The sequence below is a fragment of the Bison bison genome, unplaced genomic scaffold (genome assembly GCF_000754665.1).
Source record: "Bison bison bison isolate TAMUID 2011002044 unplaced genomic scaffold, Bison_UMD1.0 scf7180017864471, whole genome shotgun sequence".
Lineage (NCBI taxonomy): Eukaryota > Metazoa > Chordata > Mammalia > Artiodactyla > Bovidae > Bison > Bison bison.
In genome coordinates this window covers 7,226,900-7,249,230 of record NW_011495032.1, presented here as the reverse complement: position 1 = coordinate 7,249,230, position 22,331 = coordinate 7,226,900, and the positions used below count along the sequence as shown (strand labels likewise).

Here is a 22,331-nt window from a genome sequence, read left to right as displayed (position 1 = left end):
TGTGAACTTTGTCTCACAGGAGGTAGCAGTGATGATCGCACCGTGGTGTGAGAATTATGTCAGCTGTCAGTCTGTTTTATTCTAAGCTGTACTCTTTGATAATATTAGTATAGTTTTTATAATATCTTTTTATAGAGATAACACTTTGTAATATCTGAATTGGCATACATCAAAATAGATGATAGAAATGAAAAGCAATAGGTATGCAAGTTTTTTTTTCCTTATCCTACAGTAATAGTTGTTGAATGCTAGAAATGAAATAAATATAGTGGTTAAAAGGGTTTTTTAAAGAGAGAGAGAAGAAAGGAAGGAAGGCTGGCCTCCAAGATTAGACTCATACTTTTCAACAAAGTTAATATCTCTCTGTACTGGATTTTAAAGGCATGTAGAGGGAGGGGAGAGGATTTTGTCAGTTCATAGCCTTTTCAGGCCTTTTAGGAAACTGCATGAAAATGATATGACTTCACTGTGGACTAACATGGACTCTGTTTCGTTGCATGGCCTGGTTTGCGGTGGAATTCACAACAGAGAGTAAGTTCCAACCCCTTTTCCTTTATCTCTTTTCGGTACTACGTTTGCCGTCTATGCCGTGTCCAGTTGTTAACATTGTCACCCAAGTTAGGAGTCTGGGCAAAGGCCAATTGGGCATTTTCACGTTTTGAAGACTTGGGAGGAAATTATGAATTAAACATGTGAAATACTTGGTTTCCCTTTGTGTCTAGGTTTTCAGTATGTTTTTGGAGACCCTTGTGGATTTTATAATAATTCATAAGGATGACCTGCAAGACTGGCTTTTTGTTCTTCTCACACAATTACTGAAGAAAATGGGAGCGGATTTACTTGGATCTGTGCAAGCAAAAGTTCAGAAGGCTCTTGATGTCACAAGGCAAGTGTTTGGGGCAAGATTGTGTTCTCCCAGCTTTTGATATATAATGACATACGGCATCATGTAAGTTTTAAGTGTACAGCATGAGGATTTGATACATGTGTATATTGCTAAATGATTAGTACAGTGTTAATATTTATATCCTTCACCTCACTTAATTACTATTTTTTGTTGCGTATGTGGTAAAAAACATTTAAGATACATTCTCTTAACGAGTGTATGATACAATATCATTACCTGTGATCAACATGCTATATGTTTGACCCCTAGAACTTATTCATGTCATAACTGTAACTGGAAGTTTGTGCCCTTTGACCAGTATCTCCCCATCTCCTCCATCCCTAGGGTCTGGCAACCACCATTCTACTCTCTGTTTCTATGGGTTTGACTTTTTTTTTAATTCTGTAGATAAGTGATATCATACAGTATTTGTCTTTCTCTGACTTATTTCACGTAGTATAATACCCTCAAGTTTCATCCATGTTGTCACAAATGGCATAGTTTCCTTCTTTTTTATGGTGAAATAATATTCTGTTTATATATGCACCACATTTTCTTTATCCATTCACCCATCAACACACTGAGGTTGTTTTCGTGCCTCGGTGATTGTGAATGGTGCTGCAGGGAACAGAGGTCAGATGGCTCTCTCTCCTTTTTTTGTTTTTTGGCCACACACTGTGGCTTGTGGGATCTCAGTTTCCTGATCTTAAATTGAACATGGATCAGAGAAGTGAAAGCCCAGAATCCTAACAATTAGGCTACCAGGGAACTCCCTAGTTTTAGTTTTTTGAGAAGCATCCTTACTGTTTTCCATAGTGGCTGCACCAATTTACATTTCCACCAGCAGCAGTTATCTTTTTGATAATAGCCGTTCTAACAAGTATGAGACAATATCTCACTGTAGTTTTTATTTGCATTTTTCTAATAATCAGTGATGTTGAGCACTTTTTTGTGTACTTTTTGGCCATTTGTATATCATCTTTGGAAAAATGTCTATTTGGTTGGGGAGGAGGGAACTAGACCATTTTGATATTAGGAAACTCTTTGTAGATGGTTTCTTGTCACTCTGTTACCTGTAGTTTTTGTCACCCACTTGAATATCTTCTTTTTTACTTAATACCCATATTCTCTTGTTAGCATTGAAATTCCCAACAATTCATGAGATGAAATACATACATCTTTGAGTTGGCATTATTCTGGTGAATGCCTAAGACGTCCACCCTCCGTTTGCTGTGGGAAAAGGGGGAGGTGTTCTATGTGTTATTTCTTTGATGTGTAGCCAATATGAGTCACTTAAATCATGTATATTAAGTATGTTTTGCCTCCAGAAGTGGTCCTCAGAGCCTCCTGGATACAGATAGTTGTGGGAGAAAAGGATGTGCTGTTGGATTGTTTACTTTTTATTAATCAGTATAATGATGGTACTACTAAGACCTAGTGTGTACCATACACTTTATATTTTTCTTGTATTATTTTATTTAAATTTCAGATCAGTCCTGTGATTTTATAGACGTAACCCTACATCCCTTTTATTTTCACTATACTTTTGTACACTGAGAAAAGTCTCTTAAAGGGAGTCTAAAGAGAGCAATACATATACTCAGCCTCAATATAATAGGTTTTTCTGTTGCATTATCTTTCCTATTACCATGGAAGGCATGTCTGCATCAGGAACAAGGGATCCTTTGGGCAGTTTTAAAATCATATGGGTAATTTTTAAGGAAAGGAGTGCTAACTTTCATTCTCCAAGAGCCCTCAAGGCTACCCAGTTGGATCACATACACGAGATGATGACAAGACACAGAATCGGTCCCAAGTGAGAAGTGGAGCTGGAGTGGGACTCTTAGGGCCACAGGCTGCTGTGTATGTCTGTAGCTGGCGGGCGTGTGTCTGGTGAGTGTCCCCAGGCACTCGTCTCTGCTGATGCACACAGTTGGCTCACAGGCTATTACCCAGCAAAGACCTCAGGGGATAGATGGTGCAGGCAGCCTCGTCAGGGTATAAAGGGTAGGCTTGGGTGTTGGAGCTCTTTCTTAAGTGAGCAGTTTTCCAGAAGGTACCTGGAGAAGGAGCTAAACAAATCCTGAGAAGGCAAGTAAGCATTTCTTCCTTACTTCATTGCTTCGTTTATGTGTTTTGGGACTTCTAAGAAGATTTCTCTTTTTCTAACTTTTCTATGTTATGTGTATTACTTTAGTATTTATTATATAAAATGAAAAGTAATGTTTAAAAGTAAACAGGTTTGCTTTTTACGTGTGTTAATCTGTTTTTTAGTTTCTTACATGATTTTACATTACTTTTTGTAAGAAATCTTTCTTTTAAAATACTTTCTTCTTTTTATAAACCTAGGGACTCCTTTCCATTTGATCAACAATTTAACATTTTGATGCGATTTATTGTGGATCAGACTCAAACTCCTAACCTCAAGGTCAGTAACTTTGTCATTATAGTTCAACCTCTAGAATTCAAATTTGCTTAAACTATACTTTTTCAGACATGACTCATATTTGGCTGTTAGTAAATCTGCTATGAGCACCGTGTGCCCATTTCTCTTGGTGTGGTGCCTAGTGCTGGTTTACTCGGTAAGGACGTGCTTCACTGTATTTCAGACTGCTGAGATGGTTGTACCATATTATATTCCGGCCAGCAGTGTCTGAGAACTCCCAATTATTTCACGTCCTCACCAACATTTGCGTGTTATTACTGTTTCACAGTTAATGTTTAAACTAGAAAATTTTGATGTATTGAAATAGCTATCTTATTAGAATGTTTTTAACATTAACATTATAACACAGGTAAATTAGCTGTTAGATGTTTTGTAATGTAAAAAATGTAAGAACAAGACTGATAGTATTTGAAGGAGGATGTGTTCCTTTGAATCAGATCAGGTACACTGTCCATTCTTTGATCACCAGTTTCTGTCAAGGTTTTGCTGCTGCTGCTGCTGCTAAGTCACTTCAGTCGTGTCCGACTCTAAGCGACCCCGTAAATGGCAGCCCACCAGGCTCCTCTGTCCCTGGGATTCTCCAGGCAAGAATACTGGAGTCGGTTGTCATTTCCTTCTCCAATGCATGCATGCCTGCTCCAACTCTGTGCAACCGTATGGACAGCAGCCCTCTAGGCTCCTCTGTCCACAGGATTCTCCAAGCAAGAATACTGGAGAGGGTTGCCATTTCCTTCTCCCATCAAGGTTTTAGGAGAAGCCTACTTCCCTGGTGGCTCAGACAGTAAAGCGTCTGCCTACAATGTGGGAGACCCAGGTTCAATCCCTGGATCGGGAAGATCTCCTGGAGAAGGAAATGGCAACCCACTCCAGTATTCTTGCCTGGAAAAATCCCATGAACAGAGGAGCCTGGTAGACTACAGTCCATGGGGTTGCAAAGAGTTGGACATGACTGAGTGACTTCACCTTCACCTTCAATAAATAATAGCCTGTTTCTCCTGAGGTCAAAGCCAAGTGAGATATCAGTGGAGAAGTTAGGGCAGAACATCACCCTGATTGCCTTCAGTGCTGCCTTGCAAGACCTGGCCTAGAGTGGCTAAAAATCAAAACACAGAGTTGTTCGTGCCCACTCTGTCAGTGGCAGAACTGGGGGTCCCTCGGTCCCCCCGAGTGGGCTCTTGCTCAGCAAGTGTCCTGGCGTGTCAGAAGATCAGGGCCTGCTTAAATGCAGGGCCCCCTTCCTGTCCCAGACTTCCGGGTCAGTCATCCATGCTTTTCCCTGCTGCAGGCTCCCTGTGTAGGAACATAAGTCCAGGTCGTGTGTACTTCTCTGAGCACCAATAAGAGTCCTGTTCAAAAATGTGTGAAGTGTACTTACTGTTTGTAATTACTGGTTCTTTCAGGTCAAAGTTGCAATCCTGAAGTACATTGAGTCTCTTGCCAGGCAGATGGACCCAACAGATTTCATAAACTCTAGTGAGACAAGGCTTGCTGTTTCTAGAATTATAACCTGGACAACAGAACCAAAGAGTTCAGACGTGAGAAAGGTATGTCCCAAAGCTCCAGGCACAGCTTTAATCACAGCCTTTTCTTAGGTGTGAATTAGAGGAATTTATGGGAATGTTCAAACCACCTCCATACCTACATGCAAACCTCTCTCTTTCCTTTTCTACGAAACCAAGACTTTGCTCCTACCCCTATCTTCTCTGTCCAGGACCACCTTATTCCAGTCTTTCCGTATCAAAATGAAAATCTGAAATCTTGTGTCATGGGAGACACCCTGATACCAAAATGTTGTATTGTTGCTTTTTTTTTAATCAGCTAAAGATAAATACTTGCTCATGGCACATTGAGAGGCAGGTAATGCAGTTTAAGGGAGCACAGGATGTTAGCATTTCTATTCCTAGGTAGTATTCTGCCTCAGGACTACTATGAAGATGAATTCATACATGTTGAAAGCATGGTCAGTTCCTGACATGTGATAAGCACACAGGAAGTGTGAGTTATCACTGTGCTTATTGCTTCTATTCTCTTCCTGTCCATGTCCTGTTCTTCTGTGTTTGAGTTTCACACATGGCCATCATTCTTTTACTTTATATGTAAACTAACTAGCCCAACTAGCCTTTAAAAATTACTTTTAAGTCAGATTTCTCAGTTCTACTTTTAGACTAAAAGTATTTGATTTTGATTATTTGTGTATAATCATGAACCTTGCGTTTTTCTCCCCATAGTATACTTCCTTCATAGCCAACTCTATAGCCAAAATAGTCCTTTGGCCTTGGGATAGAATTAATAATGTGGACCACTTAGGTCAAGGCAGGGTTAAGGATGATTCTAAGCAGTGTTAGCAAGATTGCTTTGCACCTGAACACCTACCTGCTTAGCACCTGCCTCCTAGAGTCCAAGGAGGAGAATCAAAGAATCACCCATAATGTTTCTTTGGGAGAATTACAGCCCATATAATTCTCCAGCCATTATATAGTATTAATTATAAATGAAGTTCTCCAAGGTTAAAGAAACAAGGATGAATTTTATTAATGCACTCATTCAAAATTATTGTTCTGGTATTAAATAATATTTTAAATTTATGATCCTTTTATAAAATTTTTCAGTATTTATCAAAAGAACATTTCACTGGCAACCTTTAACTATTAAGCCTCTTTGGGATTAGAGGGATACAGTAGGAGGTGGTAAAATGATTTGGTTGATTGGAAAGTCAAAGTATTTCTGTTACGGTTTTCAAAATCATAGATCAACCAATGTATACAAAAACCTTCCTGCATTTAGGCATAGCAAGTAAATGTGTGTGTGTCTATGTGAGTTTGTGTTTCGTAATTGAGTGTTACTCAAGTGTTCCCTCCTGTGGGGCTGAAGGATACTTAATACTTGCGTGTTATCATGATTAGGGCCTGTATGGGAACAGCTGACTGTGGTCATGATGTCTACTTTCTCTGAACATGCCCATTAAAAATTTGAACTAGGATTTATTGTCCTAACTTTTGTAATCAGGACACTAGAGAAATGTTTCAAAGTTATCCAGCCTGGGACATCAAAACACTCAAGTTACTTTAATACTATGCTCAGTCGCTTCAGTTGTGTCCAACTCTTTGCAACCATATGGACTGTAGCACATCAGGCTCCTCTGTCCATGAGATTCTCCAGGCAAAAATACTGGAGTGGGTTGCCATGCCCTCCTCCAGGGGATCTTCCCAACCCAGGGATTGAACCCACATCTCCTTAAATCTCCTGCATTGGCAGGTGTGTTCTTTACCACTAGTGCCACCTGGGAAGCCCACTTTAAAATACTAGCTTAAGTCAATTATGGTTAGGATGTTTAACGCTGAGATCACATAACTTATTTACTGTTTGATCTTCAACACTTAATTTCAGTTATTTTGGATCATACTGTGCTACTGTGCAAACCCTGTTCTGCACTGGCACTCCACCTCCATGTCTGCCCTTCCATCTTCCCCTCCCCCGTTGTGAGGACTGCTAAAACACCTCATCTTCAGGCTGAGCTCAAACCTGGGCTCAAGGACAGTAATCCAGGGCTTCAGAGGAGGTTGAAAAGCTTTTTTTTTTTTTTTGTCAGTAGTCCTCAGCCCTGGCTGCAATAAAAACCAGTCTCAATTCCTATGCTGTACCCAAAGTCACTTGACTTAATTAGTACAAAGTGGAGTATGGACGTTGTTTTGTGTCTGATTGGAGTTCCTTCCGCACATGGCTGATTTTTAATGCACAGTGTTAATAAGAATTTACACTTATTTAATAAGTATAACACTTTAATAAGCAGCCTGTTATTTTAGACCACTTCCCCTAAGATTGACCCTCAGACCTATAGACTGCTGATGTGGTCTTGACCTGTTGCTGCTGGTTTTCACAAGACCCCAGCTAGGTCCTCATCATCTTTAGGACCAGGCCTGGTCTTGCTGTTCCCTGAACCCCCATCTCCCTACTTATGCCCAACACCTAGAATGATACCTATAGGAACAAAGTAAGCATTTTAAGAAGTATTTTAAATGAATTAATGAATAAGTACCTGAAGAGAAATTATCTAATTTCAAATAACATTTCAAAGTCACCATTTTCAAAACCACAGGCTTGGAAGTTCTCCTCTATTGGCTTCTATATTAGTTTCATATTGCATAACCTATTACCACAGACTTAGCTGATTGAAACTACAAAAATTTATAATCTCACAATTCTGTGGGTTAGAAGTCTGGCACATGTTCTCTGGATTCTCTGCTTAGTCTTCCCAGACAGAAATCAAGATATTGCCTGGGTCTTCAGTCTCACTTGAGACGTAGGATTCTCTTCCAACTCCCTGGTTCTTGGCCTAAGTCAGTTCATTACTGGTGAGGGCTATGGTACCTGTTTTTTTGCCCGCTGTCAGCAGGGGGCGGTCACAGCTCATGGAGGCCACCCCCATACCTGGCCTGGCAATTTGCTTCTGCAAAGCCAGCAGAAGACATAATGTCCTAAAATTTCCTAAATTTTATGAAAAACATTAATCTGCACATCTAAGAAGCTCAACCAAATCCAAGTACACTTTAAGAAAAAGAAAAAAAAAAAAAAAGATTCACACCTAGACATAATCAAACTGCTGAAAATGAAACAGAAGCTCATGGGAGCTGCCCAAGGAAGCGGCTCAGCATAGCCCAGATCCTCAGACAAACAGCTGCTTTCTCATCCAAAACCTTGGAGAACGAAGGCAGCCTGTTGACTTTAATGGTGCTGAAAGCAAAGAAAAGTCAACTAAGAATTCTCTGTTTAACAAAATTATTCTTTAAGAACAAAAGATAAATTACAAAGAAGCCAGCAGGAGATTCTCATGTTAATCTCTGTGACTGCTTGCAGTGGCTCACCTGATTAGGTCAGATCCACCCAGGATAATCTGCACTTTAACCAAAAATCAACTGATTAGGGAGGGACTAATTGTACGGGCGAAATCCCTTCGTCCTTGTAAGGTAATTGTGGGAATGGTGTTCATCACTCACCTTAGGAGAGGGGATTGTGCAGGGCTTACTCACCAGGAGGCTGGAATCTTGGGGTCCACCTTAGTGTTCTGTCACCCAAGGCTTTGGTCTCCTTTTCAGTGGGTTGGCATGAATCTTCCATGGTTAGTTATTTGGTAATTCCTTAGGCACTTTCTTACCTAACGACACATTTGTGTTGGGTTCAGTTTAGCAGATGCATCTTTGCTTTTTAATCATCCAAGATATCTGTGGATTAGATTGTTTGGCTTTAAGTTGTATCCATCTAGCCCTGGCTAGTAAAGTACTGTTACTTGATTTAAATAGGCTTGTTAAAGCACAATATTCAAATATATGTTCCTTTGCCCCATAGCTGCCTCTCACAAACTGTGCATTAAGGCACTGCAGATTAATCTTTCCTGGAGTTAGAGCTACTTCTATTTAAATGCCCTGTTTTGATGTTCCATCCACTGCATATTTCATACAGGTATAGATGCTATTGTAAGTGATCCAACTGCCTTATCCAAGAACTTGAGATGTGTTGGAAATATTGTCTAAATGAATGTCATGCCTAAATAAGTTAAAATACTTAGAAATTGTGATATGGTCTACATCACTCTATGCTAAGATTAAAATTGTCATTATTATTTTAAAGCTATAGAAAAAGAAAACAGGCACCATTTTTATCTGGATAATTTAATGCTTTTAAAGATATGCTTACTTATCTCTTTTAAGTAGAAGTATGTTTTGACTCACCTGTCATTTACAGAATGTATCAGGTACTAGGAGAACATCTTGGTGATTTAAAAGCACTTTCTGATTATGAACCAAATTCTCCTGTTGGTGTTCTGATTAAATTTCCTAAGAGTAGAGTGAGGTGTTACCTTCTAAATACTAGAAGCACCCTACAGTCTGAAATCAATTTAGTAAACTCTCATTTTGGCTGTATCATCAGACAGTACTAATTTTATACAACCAATACTTGGGAAGTTTGCAGGTGGTGTAACTTGTTCTCCGTATCTCATATTTGGGAAAGTACATTAGAATCAGTTTAAGCTGATACAACTCTGCTTTGCTGACTTAAGCGTTTTTAATATTTTGTTTTCCCTTTTATGTCAGTGTTCTAGGGTGTTTCATATTGGAGAGAGTTGGGTGTATAAATATTTAAGATGTTAAGGAGGGAAGAAGCACAAGCAAAACTGAAGCCCAAGCCTGTCACCAGTGAGGTGTGCTTCCCTGGCCAAGACTGACTTGGACTCGGTGGGAAAACCCCACCCAGACTCTAACTGGCCTGCTGTATTCCTGAAGTAACTGTTTCCATTTTTTAACTCTGAGAGCCCTTATAGCTGTGTTGGCCAAACTATAAAGAGGCACACTAGACCTTTCTTAAGGTGCTGTGTGTGTTGAGGCAGTACAATATATTCACAGAAGAAAGTAGATTCTAGAGTTTGACCTCTATTGACTTCTGCCTCTGCTGCTTTTTAGAGGCTTTTTAGCCTCTGAATTCTTGTTTAAAATCCATAAAATAGGAATAATGGTACTTGCTTTAGTCACTATTGGGAGGACCAATTACAATAGAGCATATAAAATCCTAGATAAATACTGCTTTGTTTTTGTAGTTTAAGCTGTTACTCTTTGAGGGTTGCTTTGGTTTGCTGCTGCTTCACATTTTTTCCAGCATTAGGGAGATTTCTTTTTCCCTGTTAAGTCAAAAGGAATGCAGTAATGACAATAGAATTTTTAATGGTGTGTTTATATTTTCAGGCTCAGAATCCCTGTGTGTTTCCTTATGTGATTCTCTAACACAGAGCACTGGCTTTGTCAAATGAACTAACAGGTTTGGCCCCCAAAGGTTGTTTTGAGAAATGCAGGGAATAATGGCATGACACAGAAAACTAAAAATGATGAAGATGCTGTTGCCTGGAGGAGGAGAAGTATATAAATAGCTTTCGAAAGTTGGCATTGCTAATTGAAAAAAATGTAAATCTCTGATTATAGATAGGCAGCTGTCCTAATCTAAAAGCTCGGAGTTTTAATACCATTGAATGAGATTTGAATCTTAGCTTAATTGTGACTGCCTTGCTCAAGTCTCACTTTAATCTCTTTGCAAGAGCCCTACTTCCAGGAGGGGTTGTGATTATGAAGGACTTAGGGGATGATTGAGATTTAAAACTGGTAGTTACTGATATTATTCTTAAGAATCCTGTTACTGTTCTATTACTATTTGTCAGTAGGGAACCACGTTAGGCATTACTGACAACTATTCATAGACTTTTAGATTATACAATCTCTCTCTCTCTTTCATATATATATGTGTATATATATATACACACACATGACTTTAGAAACTAAGCCAAACACTTGGGAGCTTATCAATAACCATGGTTTTAAGTGTGTGCTTCTTGCCTCTGATTAAACCCTGCCCCTCTCCTGTCTGTCCATCCTGCTTTAGCATAGTCGAGTAGGGGAAGATTTACCCATAAGGGCGGCCTCGACCTGCTCTGGGCCTGGAGAAGGAAACTTGGAAGAAAATTGTAAACAGGTAGATTTGAAACTGTATACTAATTTGCAAAAAGACACATCACTGTTTGCATTTAGATTATTAATCTTGATTACACTTGTGAAGACACTGAGAAGATTTGGGAAAAACCTAAAGTTAACATAATAATATGTAAGAAAGAATGTGTGTGTGTGCGTGCATGTGTGCATGTGCCTGTATAAAAGTATTGTGTTTTGGTGTGTTTTATAATTAATTGCCTTCCCAAAGAAATAGCCATATTGCAGACAGACTTCTACCATAGTTTAACACAATAGCAAAGGAGAGATGCTGAATTTAAAATGTTGGAAGGTTTTGAAATACCTTCTCTTTGGTGATTTTTCTAAAGCAGTTTTAATCACACTCTGAAGGGAGCAGTAATAGATGTTTACTTAATTAGAAAACTCCCTTTCCTCTCAAATTTTAAATTTCCCTAGTTAATGCCAACACTGAAGCATTTGTCAAAGTTTTATTGATCTCTTCTCTGGAAGAATCCTTTTCTGCTGTGCGGTACAGGCCGTTGATAACCCTGCAGGTTCTTTTCAGACAACTAGCAGGATTTGGAGACCATTTTACCTTCACCGTCTAAGTTCTCCTGTGGGGGCCATTTCCTGTTAGGTCACCATGTGATCTTTAAGACACGTGGCCCCAAGAGTTAGTTACGTGTTAGAAAGCATCAGCAGCAGAGTTTCTGGTCTGGCTTTTTAATGGCCCTTCCTCTCATGGGGCAAGGGCTCAAAGATGGAACAGGCACAGCAATGATACCCTCTGGCTTTTGACTCATCATTGATCATGAGGTCTGGCCCAGGCTGTTTAAAATGAATTTCTCCATGAAATTCTCCAGACCAGAATACTGGAGTGGGTACCCTTTCCCTTCTCCAGGGGATCTTCCCAACCCAGGGATCGAACCCAGGTCTCCTGCATTGCAGGCGGATTCTTTTCCAACTGAGCTATCAGGGAAGCTCCAAATTTCTCCAACCCATCCCCATGTTTGGAATTATTCCTGCAGTGAGGAGCATATTGATGATGATGACAAATATAACCCAGTTTTTATCCTTGCCTGAGTGTTCTGGTATTGCCTCCTCACTGATACAGAGTTGTAGGTAAAATATTTTAGGGTCATAACAGTCTCATTTCTTTTAGAACTTTGATGTGAAATCTTTTAAAAATAACATTTAAATGATACTTTCTATCCATTTCTGGAGCATGGATCTCAGAAAAAAGATTTTACTTTGAAAACAGCTTTAAAGCTGTATGAAATCATTTATAATTTATATTTTGGAAAGTGCAAAAATAAATTATATTCATTTTATGTTTATAAAACCATATACCATCTGTCCAGTGAATTATTTTCAGAATTCCTTGTCTTTCTATTTGATTTCTCATGGAAATTCACCTTTAGGTTATTGAGGGAAGGCTCTTCAGTGGGTAGAAGTTGAAGTCTGCTGCTCTTTGTTTTCCCATATGACGGAAGGCACTAATGTCAAGTAGCCTGAATTAGCACAATTTCTAGGCCTGTCACCTTGCAGCCTTCTTTTTCCTAAAAGACTCCACCAGTTTCATAATTTGCTTTGTGAAAAACCCCAAGTAAGTTTTATCTTGTCATTCTGGGGAGAGATTAGGTCTAAAGACAGTGGCCCATTCCATGTAAAAACGTACTATTAAAAAATGTAATGATGCATTTTATAGTTTTCTAATGCCATTTGCAGTAAACAAAATATAAGTGCCTAAACTTTCTTAATTTAATTGGTGATATTGATTTTTCCCTACCAAAACTCAAGTCTGCTTCTTTGCTTCTCTTTGAAGTGCAGTGTTTTCTGTATGCATTTTTTTCCTAACATCAGTAAGACTTTTTACTTGCATGTTTTTTTTACTTGTACTACTTTTTACTTTGCACAGTTACTACAGTCATGCACAGGTTACTTTGCATGATTTGGGGAATTTGCCTTTATACAAATCATACTAACAGTACATTAAGTTGATGGTGAAATGGAGTTCTTCAGATAATGGTTTCTTAAAACTGTTTTAATAATGCAGAAATGTTTATTTCAGTTCAATCAATAATAATATTTTTTGTCTGTGTCATATAAGGACACTGGCCCTTCCAATTTAATTTTAATGGAAAGGATATAAAGGACCATGTTTAGAAGTCAAGAGAAAAAGTAAGATGCTTTTGCCCAATGTTGTGCTTAAAGACATTATAAAAGAAAATTTTCAATTGTGTAAAAAATGTTATTCTACTGATTTTTAATTTTTAATTTTGGTTAAATGCGTATGGGTATTTGGATTTTTTTTTCCTTCTCCAGGCACAAAATAGTAGTTTTGTCTTAACTGGACCTAAAATTAATTTTAACATTATAAAATCATTGAAATTTTTTTTGGAGTTTATTTGCAAAAAATCTCAGCAATCATGTTTTTATGTAATATTCTATATAGTGGAAAAATATTTAGAATAATTGCTTCAATCCAAATTATTACAATCTTTAGAAATATAAATTATTAAAAGATTTTCATAAAGCATTTTCCTTTCTTTAGACTCTTAGAAAATTGTAAGAAACGCCAGTTAGTACTTCCTAAAGTTTTCTTTTGGCATAGTTTTTCCAAGTCAGAACACTTGTGACTGATTCCGCAGGCATTACGCTAATAGCAGACATGTAACCTACTAGGGAAGCCAGGGTTCCACTTGAGTGCTGTTGCTCTAGCCGCTTGCTCGTCCCCACATGGCTGCTAGCAACCTTGAGTCATCCTGCATGTGTTGTCTCTCTAGTCAAGAAAAGTAGAACAGTTTCCAAAAGGCAGAGGAGTAAATCTGGTTTGCTCTGCAAAGACTGTCTCTGTCCTCAATGCACAGATGTAAAAGTAGGAGTTTTTCAGATGTACCTGAACTCTCTTTTTTTCTAGTTTTTCTTACTTACTGGGAAAAGTAGTTTTATAAGACAAAGCAGTGGAGGCTTGTTTAGAAACTTGTTCTTTGCAGGGTATACTGGGAGCCTCATCTGATTCTGACTTACTAGGGTGACCAGTCTTAAGCCTTTTCAGATTTTTTGATTGTTTGACCCTAGTCCTGGAAACAGAGAAGTTGCAGGAGTTTACTGTTAACATCCTGTGGAAAACTAAGGCCAGTGTGTTCAGCGAAACCAGGGCTTATTTTCCATATCAAAATTAGGCTATTTATAATTGATTACCATCAATTATAGTGTTTTCTCTAGGTGCTTTTTGCCTTTTTGTGTGTGTGTGTGTGTGGCACAAATGTTATTATTTACTCATACAAAGCAGTTTTCTTTTAAAAATAATTTTAGAACTTCCCTGGTGGTCCAGTGGTTAGGACTCAGAGCTTTCACTGCCAAGGACCTGGATTCAGTCCCTGGTTGGGGAACTATTATAAGATCCTGCAAGTCATGTGGCTTGGCCAAAATAAATAAATAAACAATTTTAATGAGCATTTTGACCAAGATAGGCAATTGCACGTAACACAAATTAATCATCTCTTCTGTTTCTAGGCAGCACAAATTGTGCTCATCTCTCTGTTTGAATTGAACACTCCTGAATTTACCATGTTACTTGGTGCCTTGCCAAAAACATTCCAGGATGGTGCCACCAAACTCCTGCATAACCACCTCAAGAATTCCAGTAACACCAGTGTGGTGAGTGCTTTGGTCACAGTTGGTAACCACCACTTACTCCTCATCTAGAACCTGCTCTAATGGAATAGCCAGTTTTCCTGTTCTCTTGCAATAGATCATGGGCAGCCAGAGTGTGGGGGCCATGTCTGATCCTGCTGTATTCCCAGTGAATGAATCTGGTATTTAAACATGGCCTTTCTGTCAAGTCAGGTTGTTTAGTTAAACGTCTATGAAGTCATTCAGGCAGTTATTGAGGAACTTAATTTTTTTCACTCTGTAAAGATGCAAATGCTGAATTGTGTCTGTTACTCTAGCACAGCTGACAGCAGTCACTCAGCTTCGGGATTGCCTATAGGACAGTTACCGATTTTCAGTTCATATGCACTTAAAAAATGAACTTATGATTCTGCAAAAAAATCACCTTGATTATGCAAAATCTGTCCATTTATTTACATGTGGGTTCCAAGGCCAGGGGCAAAGTGGAACTGTGTTCTATATTTATCTCTTGAGTGATGGAGCTCTTCTGCCTTCACTCAGGGCTCTCCAAGCAACACCATTGGCCGGACTCCCTCCAGACACCCCAGCAGCCGGACCAGCCCCCTGACCTCACCCACCAACTGCTCCCATGGTGGCCTATCTCCAAGGTAAAGCCATTTCAACAGTGAAGACACTAAAGCACCCCTATGTCTCTTCTAGCTAATTTTCAGATTATAGACTGAGCTTAATACCAAAAAGTGTATGGGTACCAGGAGCCCACAGGTCCTAGTCTTCACCCATATCTTAACTGTGTAATTGATTTTGGGCAAAGCAGTTAACTTCTGTGGCAAAATGAGCAGTTTCTGCTGAATGGTCTCTGAGAGTTCTTCTAGCTCTAAACACTTTCTAGTACCTTAAAAATTTTAAAACCAAAAGTTATATTTAGTCCTGTTTAACATAGAAGCTCTTTAGCTGTTGTGTGAGCAATAGCAGCACCTTAAGGTATTTGACCATCTAAGTAAAATCCTTTATAATTGTCCAGAGTCTGGGGTAGTTTCCAGCCAAGTGGCCGTTCCAAGCATGGTTGCTTTCATCCTAGGCTCATGGTTGAAGTAGAATGCTGCTCTGAGGAGGGATTAAGAGCCTGGGAACTAAAAATGGATCAACATTTTCAGACTCCTGTTGGGGCCATGTGAACATCGGCCTTACAGAGTCTGAGGCAGTGACTTGAGAAGATACTTTGCCTCAAGTTCTTTAGATAACATTTGCATCTTACCAGAGCCTTTAGAAGTCTCTGTGTGATGGTTTTCGTGACCACCTGGACTGTGTTGAAGTTTCTCATGGTCTCATTCATGGTGGCCCTGTAGGCTGCAGTTTTTAGAAAAGAGCCAGTACCTGGTCGTGGAAGGGTCACACATGTGTGTTTGTTTCATGACATTAGGACTTTGGGTTGCTGATGCCAGGATCTTAAAATTAGAGGAAAATCTTACAAGTATACCATCCCCCTTTAAGAGTTACCTCTTTAGTTGGAAGATAACAATATGGAAGTACCTTTAAGTTTAGATTTTTTTGATGCTCGAGAGTCTTCCAAACTCTGCTGTCCTTACTGCTGAAGTTCTGTTCAGTTTCTCAAGTTATCATATAAATATTTTAGAAAATGTCAGATTTGTGTTTTTCTCTTAGAGAAGCGAAATATTTTGTATACTTATAGTATCTCAGTGTTTATATTGCCTGAGGTCCCCCTGGCACTGTATTTAGGTAGACCGAAGTAACATTGTGTTTCCAAATTTGGTCTGTGTGGTCATGATTTCAGCAGGCTAATCTAATTAAACAGTTGGGACCAGAAAGTAATGAAAACATGTCTTACTTTTCCCAAGTATGACTGAGACTCAGCCAACTTTTTATCTGTATCTAAATAAATGGTTTGTCTTAAATGACCCCAGAGTTGGCAGTAAAATCATAGAATTCTCTTCCTTCGTAGGAGAAAATTTGTAGAAAACTTGTATTCTCTATAAATTGTTGCTTTTGTTTAGAAGTGATACTTCTGAAACATTGACAAATCTGTTCTTCCATAATACTCAGTTCATACTTACTTTTTAGTTATTTCACTAATAAGGTTGCACATTCTTTATGTAATAAAGGATAAATTTCAGATTAAATATTTTGTTATTATATGTGCTGATAGTTTAAGTAAAAGATTGGGGGTGGGGGAGCTGCTAGTGTAAGCCATGAGAGCTAAGAATTGGCTAGGTATTTTTAAATTTCATGGATCTCCAAATTATTTTAAAACTCTAATTTATTTTTCCAGGTCACCATTCATTCTTAACTAGCCTGATCTAAATTTTTACTGTTAGGGTTACCAGGTGAGTGTAAGAAATAAGAAGTTTTTTTTTTCAGTATTAAAAAGTCCAAGTGAGGCTGAAATATTTTCTTACCAACAAATTGTTCTGTAAGAAATTACTTAGTTATGTAGTTTCTGTCTTTCTTTTTAAACAGAATATGCCCCAGTCAGTGTGTAACTAGCCAGAATGACCTAAGCCAACTTGAACTCATTGGGAAAAATCATTTTTCTCACAGCTAAAACTGTCCAGAAGTAGAAAAAGCTGCCTCATGTCATCATATCATAGGAAATATTCAAATAGGATGCATACTTTCTACCAGGAAATTTATGAAAGAAATGAACTCCTGCACTAATTAGGACATGTATTAGGTCACCACATTGTAAGTAGGCGATGGACAAATTCCTCTAGATATAAATCTGGTTATTTTTTTGAGTAGTGCTCTTGAAACATGTATTTTTCTATTCTGCTGTTCTTTTGAATTATCTTGACCATTTGATGTTAGTTTTTTGTTCTTAAACGGAAGAGTTCTTGCCAATTCTTCATTTTAAGTCAATTTCGAGTATCAAAATGAAGCTTTTTTAAGCCCCAAAATTCTACCCTCAGATTATGATGCTAATAAGAAGATAGTCTAACATGATGACATGTTTGTTTTTTTTTTTTTTTAATTGCTAGTGAGAAAGTCATTTTTATCAACCTGGTAGATAACATTAGAGAAGCCACAGCTAACAGGTCAACCTTCTGTGGAAATTCCATCCGTCAGTTATCCTTTTCTGTGAGAAGGAAGAATTATTGTTTATTCCCAGTGAGCAGACAGACACTGCTGGGTCTTTGGAGAGAAGACTTATGGTCTGAAGTGTTCCATAAATTAAATATATGTTTACATTTTAGCTCCATTTAGTGGGATTGATGTTAAATGAAAAACAGAGTTGCTAGGGGCTTCAGCAATTACGTGAAGTCTGTTCCCTTTAAGATAGAAAAAGCACGTGGCTGTCCTTATTTGAGTCTGCTGTGCGCTCTCAGTGAACATGCCTTAGGATGCTAAGTAGGTAACATCTGGTAACCAGCAATAAGAGGTAATTTCAGGCAGATTTTACACTCAGTCCATCAGATGATGAGGAGTGTGCACCGACTCAAAGTGGGGATCAGCCTGGAGACCCCCTCCCACGTTGAGGTGCTGGGGCATCTGCTTGATAAAACCCTATGGGCAGAACTCCAGCTTGAGGGGGTCGTTTATGTCCTCTTGTGTCCCTGACTCAGCGTGTGGCCTGGGGGATGCCTTTAGGGCCCTTCTGTGCTGCAGTGGCCGCTCCCTCCACACCTTGGTTTCCTTATGACGTGGGGCCACCACTGTCCTCAGCTGGAGACGAGCCTTGGACCACTGCTCCTGAACTGTGATAAGTGCCAGGGCGGGTGTGCTGCTCTGAAAATGCTGCCCTAGTCCTCTGGCCCCACCCCGTGGCCTCCTATCACACCTACAGGCAGTTCGGTTCACACCTTTCCCATCTTCCTGGGTCTGTTGAATTGCAGCAGATGCTAGAACTCAGGCGGGGCCTCTGCATGCCCAGGTCACTTGCTGAGTGAGGAGTACCTGTGCTCAGATGCACTTTAAACTTCTTATCAGGTCACACGAGCAGGGGGCTTAGGTTTTCTGTCCCTCCTGCCTGAGCCAGCCAGTGGGTTGTGCTCCCCCGTTCTCTCGCGGTGCTATTCTCTTAGGGGGAAGTTACTCGTGGCACCTCTGGACCCCATCTGAGGGTCCCAGTGGGGAAGCATGGTGTTCCCTGCCTGAGTGTTCTGGTGGGTGGTACAGTCTCTGAGACTCTGCTGCGGTTCCCTTGGTCCTGTTTGATTCAGGCCCATAGTTCTTCTTTGGGTTCCTTCTAAAATAATTGATTGCATTATCTGAAAGTAAACATCTGTGGTTTTTTTGCATGTAAGCATTTAGAAGTTCCTTTACACACACACACACACTCCTATATACTTGGAATCTCATGTGATTTAAAAATGTAAATACAGAACTGAGTGAAGAAGGAATGAGAAGTCTTGATGGAGGACCAAATTGTAAAATAAAGTTGGTCCTTTTCTTCTGAATGGTGAAGTGTAAATTTGGGTAGAACCTTGTCCCAAAGGGATGAGACTGTAGGACATGTAGAGTATAGTGCCTCCCTGCCCCCTTTGCCTGTTCTGTGTCTCTTTCTGACTCTCCTCTTCTGATCACTGCAGTCGGTTATGGGGTTGCAATGCCGATGGGCTGTCGAGGCACCCACCTCCCTTTCCTCAGCCTAACTCCATCCCCACCGCTCCCTCCCACAAGACTCTCAGGCGCTCTTACTCTCCCAGGTAACAAGCCACCTGTCCCACTTGTCTGAGGTGTCACAATATTATTGCACTTCCAAGGTCGTCTCAGGTCTCTGGGGAAGCCTCTCCGCCGCCTCCGGCCGAGACCAGCAGGGTAGAGCCTTGGTGAGAAGTGTGAGCAGGTGCGTGACCTCGGTCAGACCTCATGAGGATGGCTTCTACTTTGCCCCTAGGGCAAGGAACTGTTGCATCACCTGACCACATTCATCAGCATCTTCACTTGCAAGCCCTCAGCCCAGGGCAGTGCTCAGCCTCCTAAAGGTGCCTGCACCACCCAGCGGTGCACTGTGTCCCCAGCCGGCTGCATGGGCCTGCTCCTTCCCACATTGCACTTGTGGCCTCGGTCCTGCTCTCAGTGGTGTGGGATGTCTTTCCTGCTGTCCTGCATGTGGTAATAGTCTGAAGACTGAGATCCAGAAAAGCAGCCCCAAGAAGTCGCTCCCTATTATAGCTCATTAAAGGGGCTGCTCCAAGCAGGAGAGCTGTGGGGTCCCCACAGGCTGCCAGTGGAATGCGACAGATCAGATGGGGAATCCATGGTATGAAGGGAGGGTCCATGTATTTCTGTAGTTACCTGTTTGAGGGTCTCTAGGTGCTTTTTGTAAAGGTCGAAAGATCAGAGAATCCCTTCCCTGTTGGCTCCTGATACATGAGCAGAGTACAGGGCAGCCTGCTCCCTCTGTGCTATGTGAGATGAGTCTTGCCTCTGTGACAGGACAGGGTTAAGACAAAACAGAAAAGAAATGTGTTATTTTCGAATGCCTTGGAGATTTCACAGAAGATTTACATTCTTACCTTTGTATGCTCAGCATAGTGAACAAGTAAACAAGTCAGCTAAATATTTTAACAGCATTTTCCTTTTGAAACTCTCGCAGCTCTGAAAGTAACCCCTCAAGTGTGCAGGTGCCCCTGTGATGACATATAGATGCACAGGGATGGGCAGGGGCATGTGGACAGTGAGGCAGTGAGGCAGCCGTCCTCAGTGCAAATAAAGCACGTCACTGCCGTTTGTTAAAGGTTGGTCATGCCTCGAAGTGTAAGACCAGTTTATTGACTGTCTCCCAGTATACTGACCTGTGTGCCTTACTGGGCACCAAGCTTCACCCCCAGGCAATCAATCTTCCCATCTAGCCATGAAGACCGCCCTCCAGAGGACATCTGTTCCTGAATCACTTTTCACACTTGGGTACACAAACAAGTACCCAGTGCTTTAGCTAATGCTTCATAAATGGCTATAACTTCTGTTAATGTTGGAGGGAGAGAGAGTGGACCAGAGACACTGACACTTAGAAAACCTGTCTGTTACATCAAACTAAGAAAGAGGAAGTCTGTCTCTTTGCCAAAACCCTATTGATGTCATGAACAGAAACAGTTATCCTTATTCCATACCTGGTATCTCTTTCCTACACATGACAAAGAAGAACGTCTCAGAAGGCACACTTCTGTCCCAGCTTCTCTTTTCTTGGCAACCCAGTTTCATGTGCCCCGCCCCCACCTACGCTCTGCATCCTTCTCAGCAGGGTGAGTCCAGAACTTTATTCTGCCTGGTATCTAGTGCCCTGGCCAGACCTCGGATCCGTGAATACTGACTGATTGAGCAACTTTTCCTAATCTAAAGAACCCTATGAAAATCTTTCTGGAGTCTAATCACAGTGTTTATAGATGACTAAGACCTGGCCTTTGACCTAAGGGATTATACCTCCAAGCTAAAACAAGACAGAATGTGGGGGCAGGTGACAGACTGGGGGTTACTGCCCCAGTGTTTTCTAAGTAAAGCTGCTGCATCCCTCTTGCTGTCCCCTTACATGTACTACTTGTTGGGGTCATACCACCTGTGATTCCCTGATGACAGCATCCACAGAGGGTTCCTTCTTCCGCACGCAGTAAGGGCTCGTGGGTATTGACTTGAAGAAACACAATTGCCAGGACATGAAATGGCAAGGAAAGCAGCCTTATATGTTTCCCTTTAGAGGAAAATAATCCTGTCTCTCACCTGGAGCTCACAGTTTCCACTTCATACCAAGGAGATACTTCAAAACTCAAGCTAGTGAGTGTAAAAGAAGTGTCACCGCAGATTGTACTTGGCTGTGCACAGGTTCTCCAAAATTGGAAGTCCGAGTTGGTTTATTAATTGAAAGTAAGAATGAGGACCATTAACTGGCAGAATCCTTTATTTTCATATTTTAAAAAAAGAGGCTACTATCATGCTAAAGTTATATGACTCAAATGAATTATTTTTAAGGAAGTTCAGGTTAAAAATAATGGGGTGAACTACGTGAAAGCCAGCATCTTCTGAAGCGACATGGAGAATAATATTGTGACATCCCTTAAAAGCTGAACGTTCCCCAGACTTCCTCCTGTCCATCCCTGCATTCTTCCCATGTTTGTTCCTTTTGCATGGGCTGTGTTATTTTTTTTGATTGTTGTTGTTAAAAGTATTTTAAGGCATCTTTTGACATCTTATATACATATTTTTTTGTTTAAGTCATATTCAGTCTTTATTTATAAAACATAGTGTACTGGCCAGATGTATAAATGCCTTTGCTCACACATAAGCTAGTGTTGTGGTGTTTTAGAAGGAGGGGTGGATGGTGTCAGGGAGCCCCTGTGCTCTACAGTCGTACTCCCTTCACATTAAAGCAATATTGCCTTAGATAACCTTATGAACTTAGAAGGGGTTGAAATCTTGAATTCTGTTCAAGTTTTTGATTCCACCTCCTGTCAATGTGTACATGGAGTCTTAACTATAAATGTGTTGAAGTTCACGTTTCTTTTTGTTTGATGCCAGAGCCAGTCTTTGAGTTGGCATGTGTTTTTGTGAACTCTCCAAGTACAGTTAGGGTGTTTTCTTTCATTCATCAGAAAAGAAGGATGCCTGCTGCCTGGGCCAGAAGGTTGCAAAGACAGTAAATTCATCTCAGAGAGTGAATTCAGATCTTGTGCTCTCGCAGGACCCATCCAGTCTTAGAAACCACTCAGGTCATTACAACTTCCAGCCAGTAGAGGTCTGGCTAATTCAAGTGAGAACTGTTCAAGTATTGTTCATCTGCCCAAACCTTAGACAACAGCAACAACAAAAAAGTGTGTGTATTGAGGGGAAGGTTGGTAAACATGGTTTGTGTTTAAGTTACAGGAAACTTTCTTCCTAACAGAATGTACAAGTCTGGGTGTATTGCTCTTGGGGGAGGAGTGGT

The 22,331-nt window shown here is 40.3% G+C and overlaps 1 protein-coding gene across 8 annotated transcripts in view; it reads left to right on the top strand.

The window, feature by feature from the left end:
* The window catches only part of CLASP1 (cytoplasmic linker associated protein 1), a 275,326-nt gene that overhangs the window by 218,408 nt on the left and 34,587 nt on the right, over positions 1-22,331 (top strand). For 6 of the 8 annotated variants that reach the window (XM_010860818.1, XM_010860819.1, XM_010860823.1 and 3 more), the window contains 6 exons: positions 529-531; positions 723-886; positions 3,236-3,314; positions 4,733-4,876; positions 14,339-14,482; positions 14,999-15,105. In XM_010860818.1, the coding sequence (XP_010859120.1) occupies positions 529-531; positions 723-886; positions 3,236-3,314; positions 4,733-4,876; positions 14,339-14,482; positions 14,999-15,105 (641 nt within the window). Of the gene's footprint in view, positions 1-528; positions 532-722; positions 887-3,235; positions 3,315-4,732; positions 4,877-14,338; positions 14,483-14,998; positions 15,106-19,002; positions 19,120-22,331 lie in introns of all 8 variants that reach the window. The other 2 variants (XM_010860824.1, XM_010860820.1) reach the window with 2 other exon arrangements.